The 6,000-nt window shown below is 38.5% G+C and overlaps 1 protein-coding gene across 1 annotated transcript in view; it reads right to left on the bottom strand.

Moving 5' to 3' along the window:
- Positions 1-242: 242 nt before the first annotated feature.
- GJB3 (gap junction protein beta 3) overlaps positions 243-6,000 on the bottom strand; it is a 53,981-nt gene continuing 48,223 nt past the window's right edge. Inside the window, exon 2 of the mRNA XM_073615438.1 lies at positions 243-5,420. Within this exon, the coding sequence (XP_073471539.1) occupies positions 4,600-5,406 (807 nt within the window). The 5' untranslated portion in view covers positions 5,407-5,420 and the 3' untranslated portion in view covers positions 243-4,599. The remainder of the gene's footprint in view (positions 5,421-6,000) is intronic.

The raw sequence follows: 6,000 nt of genomic DNA, 5'->3' as shown, positions 1-6,000 counted from the left end.
TGGCCTTAGGCATTGAGTGAAGATAAATGAGCATTTTTTTTTTTTTTTAGCAATTTATGACTATGATCTCTTTTATATGAAAGAGGAAAACACTCACTAACCAATTGCTCTTTGGGGAACTAGACAGGTTTGATATGCTACATAGGCCTAACAGATTGGTTTGAATCCATATTCTGCATATCAGTAATTGTTACATTTCCATGCAAATAAACTATTTAGAATAACAGACAATTGTGACTTACTTAAAAAAATTCAATTTTAATAAAATATATATTTTGTACAAATAATAAATAGAACATACAGAAAGGAGAAGGGCATTCTCTGATATACAAACTCTCATATTGCAGAAAGACATCTTTGCATGTCCTTTAGGCCTGTTCTATGTTGCAAATTTATTTATATTATGGAGAGTTCAGAGGCCATGCACTTGCATTTTGATAGATGTTGTCATCTATTTTACTATACCAGAAAATGCACTAGTGGTATTGAAACTTCACTGCTTAATTTGCTGCAGTGACTCCCCTTTGGAAAAGGAGGGCTGCTAATAACTGAAACAATGGTGGGGAGATCTCATTCATGGTGTCCTTAGAAGGACAAGAAACGAAGGGAGGGTTTACCTGTGCTTTGCACTGGCCTCCACCGTATTCGAACACACACACGCACACACTATATCTCTCCAAGTGACAGCACAGCAGTGAGAGTTATAATTCTTAATAACCAGATATAACTTTATTGGTCCATTGACATCTTACCTAATAAACCATTGCTTTTAAAGGATAAGTTCACCTTTCAGCTAAAAATAATAAATACACATTTTTTTTGCAGGTAAAGAAATGTGCATTTACTATTTTTTATTTTAGGAGCCTGGAAAGCATTACACCCAGGATCAGCAGATTGCTGGTGCCATGCATGTCTCCTGCAGACTATCAGTGTGAGCTGTCTGCCCGTACATTGCACAAATAGGCAGTTTCACACTGACAGGAACAATCAATGAACTACCACAGCGCTCAACAGCATCATGGTAGTTCATTCAGAACAACAAGTCGACAGCTGCAAAGAGACTTGCAGTTTTTCCATTCACAGAATACTGTGAATGAAAGACGGTCAAAACAGAGGATCAGGGGAGAACGGAAGCTGGTGCATTGGCAACATGTTACATGTTTTTAGGGCCGCTGATACGGCAGTACAGCCAGCCCTCCTGTACTGGGCCCTGGCCTCATCAGTTCAAAAGGGGGGCCCGAGCATCTGCCAAGCAGGAGGGCCAGCAGTACTGCCTTATTGCTGACTCTTGTGACTCTTGAGCAGTGCTGCTGGCTTCTACTTTTCTTTTCTTCCTCCTGCTGCACTGCAGGAGGATCAGTTCTAGTACCTGTGCACCCTTATCCCTGCTGTCAGGAATCTGTGTACCCATTTCCTCCTCAGTCCTGCTGTTTTTCCTTCTTTCCTCTCCCGCCGGCAGCTGCTGAAGGCACACAGGTATGTTACCATTCTGAATGAACACATCACCTCGAATGAACACAGTGAGCGATCAGTACCGTTCGCTCACTGGGAAGGTGCAAATATTGCCTCTGTGCTGCTATTCACCTGAATGGGTCTTGTTCGACGGGGTTATATTTTCTGCCATGGCTGCAAATAATAGCATCTCGGGCATTGCATTTTAGCAAAAATACCATTTAATATTTTTGGAGGTGGGGGTGCCCTGTGAGGTAGGCTGTGGGGGGGGGGGGGGGGGCCCATAATTGCTATCAGCAGCCCTGCATGTTATACCTTGAATATGGGTTTAACATGTTAAAAAAGGTGAACTTATCCTTTAAGTAGTCGGATCCTTTAATTGGTAAGATTTCCAAACATTATTCTAGTCAGATTGTGCTAGTTCCAAGTCCGAATAACAATTAAAATAAGTGATCTTTTTTCATCCCAGCACTGTTAGCCTAGAAGCAGACATTATTTATCCAAGTTATAAAATGCTAATATTATTTACCAAATAAGTGTATAGTTATTTACTTCTGACCCAACAGCATGATATAAAATTAGTTTTAAAGAAAGGGTCAGCCTCCCGGGAATTTATAGATAGTCTAAATGTATAAAAAATCTGTGAACTTGTTTTTAAATATCAGTCTATTGCATTGTTCTAATCATGTGTTTCTCAAGCAAAGATTTTGTATTTAGCAGTTGCTTCTTAAAAAGCAGATTTTTGTACTTGTTATAGACCACTGCAGTGTGAAATAACCATTGTCTACCACATCCGATGGCTGTCAGGCCTCATGCACACTGGACGTTTTTGAACGTTTTTACAGCTGCTGTTTTTGGCTTCAGATGTTTTTTTCTACAGTCAATAAACTCTCCGGCATGTTATCTTATGTGCCCATGCACACATAGGCTGTTATAAACTGTTTTTGGCTGGGGTGTTTTTTTGGCTGTAAAAAAACCCCAAAACTAGTATGTTCTGAGAGGAGTTTTTCAGCTGTAAAAACACTCTAACATTGAAAAACGCAAATAAACACTCAAAAACGCGGATCACCAGCGTTTAATGTTTTTGATCCCATTGAAAAAACAAAAGCTGAAAAATGCTATTGCAAACATGCTGAAAAACTCACTGCAAAGCTACTGGCGTTTTGATAACGTTATTATAACGTCCAGTGTGCATGAGGCCTTAGTGTTAATACGTAGCATCCAATTATGCTACATCCTATTTTTCTAACATAGCATTATGTTCTAAATGGGACAACATGATCATCTTAACATTATAGTAAAGTATTCATACAAACAGTTGAATGCTTCATAATTAAAACATTGTCTTTAAAAAAAAAGCAGGTAGTCTAAACATGAAGTAGACTTTAAAGAGGTTGTAAAGCCTTTTTTTTTTACAAAAATAAAAAACCTTCTCTTCTGAGGTCCCCCGCTGGTGCTCTTGGCTCCTCATCTCTTCGTGTACCACCATAGGAAGCCGCTTCCTCTGTGGGCGCATGTGTGGGCTTGATCCTGAGCCAGACTGTGTGCATCTATAGACACACACACAGTGCGGTTCGGCCCCAAACTTGCTCCCGTCTCACAGGGTTTGACTGGCAACAGCAGGAACCAAAGGCCCAGGCAGCTCTCAGCCAGGCTTGTGGGAGGAGATAGAGTGGAGAGAAGAACTGCAGACAGGCACAGTGTTGGATTGATACAGGACTCAGGTAAGTATTAAGGGAGATAGAGGGACGAACACCAGCTGGAAGGTTTTTTTTACCTTAATGCATAGAATGCATTAGGGTAAAAAAAAAACTTTAGAACCACTTGACGGAAGCAATTATTACAAATATTGTAAGCAGCACCCTACATTCTATCTAAGTAATATTGCTAAAATAGGTTTTTAGTTATCCTCTCTGCAGCCTGTCATTCACTGAAAATATGTTGTCCTGTTATGGACAATGATACAAGCTTACATGAGAGGGTAGAGCATATCCGTAGATTGATAACTTTAGTCTGTAGACATGCGACTGCTTTAGAGATGACTCTGTAAAGTAAGTAGCAGCAGAAAGTCTTTTTGTTCTCAGGTCATGGTTACTTTGGCGCTCGTGTTTTTGCAGCAAAGACCAGTATATGCTTGTTAAAAAAGTTACAGAAAAAAAGTCATTTTACTAGCGCTTGCATCCTTTGCATTTTGCATTTTCTTTCAACACTTTGCTGACTTTGGATTTTAAATAAAATCACAACTATCATTTATGTATTCCTGTGCAATCCCATCAATGTCGGTTTATGATAAGATATTAGTGTCAATTAATTGGAGCTGCTCTTCAAATTTTTTAAAGTATTACTGTATATTTAATAAACATAATATGTTTCCACTTGTTCCTATAAAATAAAGCAAATATAATAGATAGATGAATTCTGTTTCCAGTAGCATGGCCTTGCTGTTTGGATCCATTTTTGTTGTAGACCAGCTGTTTCTGCCCACCACTAGAGGGAACTGTTTAGAGACAAGGGAACTGCTCTGTATTGAGCTGAATGAGTAATCGGTCTACCAGGATTTAGGACTGCAGGCATAATTGGGAAAAACGGGAAGTATCATCAGCAAAGTATCAAACTGGCTTAATAAGAGTCTGCAAGGACATATACAAGTCTGTAATTGTTATTGAGAATGCAGTTATTTTTCAACCTCCTTAGCTTTGAGAGAGAGCAAATCTCAACAGTCAAGTTTAGATAAGCATATACTGTGGCAGTGTTTCGTTTACTTATTTGAAATCCATCCCGATTGCTGAGTGGCACCTATCATACAAAACCATGAAATGAAGTAGTGTGTATCTGATACTCTTTGATCCAAAGAGCAGGCAGTTACATATTTATACTGTAATCCATCCTGATTTGTTGTGTCCATACAGCTTTTCTTGAGGCTTCAATAATAGGAAATGCTATGTCTTGTAAACATTAAGCCTGACTAGTATGTTTTAGTATTTTTACTAAAACTTTAGGAGACTCATTTTCTTTGTTTTCACCAAGCAGCTCCCACCAATGCATTCTCCAAAATGGTTGTACAAAATAAAAACCTTTTTATGGGTTATGCTGGCTAATTAAGGTTTGTGATGAAAACAAAATATAGTATGGACCAATGGAACGGAGTTACAAAGTTGTTAAATTTGGTGCTGAAGCTCTTAACGATTCAATTGTCTTATTAAGTGGCTTCTTCTCTGGGTTATCTAAGTGGATATGGCACTGGCAGGTAGAAGCTTTGCTGTAGGTTACTGAGTGATGGTTGGGCTTTTTGTACTTGTTAGCACAGCTGAGAAACCTTTTGAAGAGCAGGTAAAATATCTCACAAATGCTGAGGACAATGCAGATTGCAGAAGCAGCTACCATGAAGTAGGTGAAAACTTTCTTCTCGGTTGGCCTTGCAATGTAACAATCCACGATGTTGGGGCAGGGTTCGACATTAGTACACTTGACAAGCCGAGGCATGTCAAAGCTGTCCCACATTGTATGCAAGATATATAGAAAGGTGATTTCTATGCCAGTTTTGAAAAAAAGACTGAGAAGGTAAGTCCACCAAAGACCTCCATGTTTCTTGCCAGTATTAGAATACAACTTAGAACAATTCTCACCATTTTTCAAGCGGTTCTTTTTTTCTCTTTCTTCTCTATAAGCAACATGCATTATTACCAGAAGGGAAGGACATGTCACAAATATGAGCTGGAGAGCCCAAAGCCGAATATGAGAGATGGGGAAGTAGTGGTCGTAGCAAACATTGGTGCAGCCTGGTTGCCGGGTATTACAATCAAAGTCTTTTTGTTCATCTCCCCATACTTTCTCTGCTGCAACCACATACACAAGAACTCGGAATACGAAGACAACTGATAACCAAATACGTCCAAAAGCTGTTGAGTACTTGTTCACACCACTTAAGAGACCCTGGAATGTCTTCCAATCCATTGTGATTTAGATCCCTGAAGAGACAAAAACAGAGTATTAGTAATTATTATTACTTTAAATAAACATGTACAGAAGTCATGGCAACATTTTTATGAAAGACAGGAACTCTACTTTGAAATAAATTACATAAAAGTAGTTATGATTTATTTTAAACTCTGGTGTGAATTAAACCTTTTGTATTGTATTATTAAAAGTAGTGTTTAAATATAACAATATAATCTATTACGTTTGTTTAAGGGGCCTATGTATAAAAATTCACCGTGTTAGTATCCCAAGCATTCGCTCAACCATCACAAATAATCCCTGTGTGTTAAGGATAGGGGTTGGTGCTCCGCTGTTCCAGAGAGAGTAGAAAAAAATGTGCTGCTAAAGGTAGTAGTACAAATAAAGATAAAATAAATGGATGGTATCAATAAGCATAAAACTCCAAAATAGAGAGATGTAGGACTACTGTAATGAAGCTTCTATAAAACCATGCATGCAATGTGATATAACACAATATGCTGTTAACGGTAGTAGTACAAATGTAGGTAAAATAAATGGATGGTATCAATAAGCATAAAAATCCAAAATACATAGATGTAGGACTACTGT

The sequence above is a fragment of the Aquarana catesbeiana genome, linkage group LG02 (genome assembly GCF_042186555.1).
Source record: "Aquarana catesbeiana isolate 2022-GZ linkage group LG02, ASM4218655v1, whole genome shotgun sequence".
NCBI lineage: Eukaryota > Metazoa > Chordata > Amphibia > Anura > Ranidae > Aquarana > Aquarana catesbeiana.
This window is presented reverse-complemented; position numbering and strand designations above follow the sequence as displayed.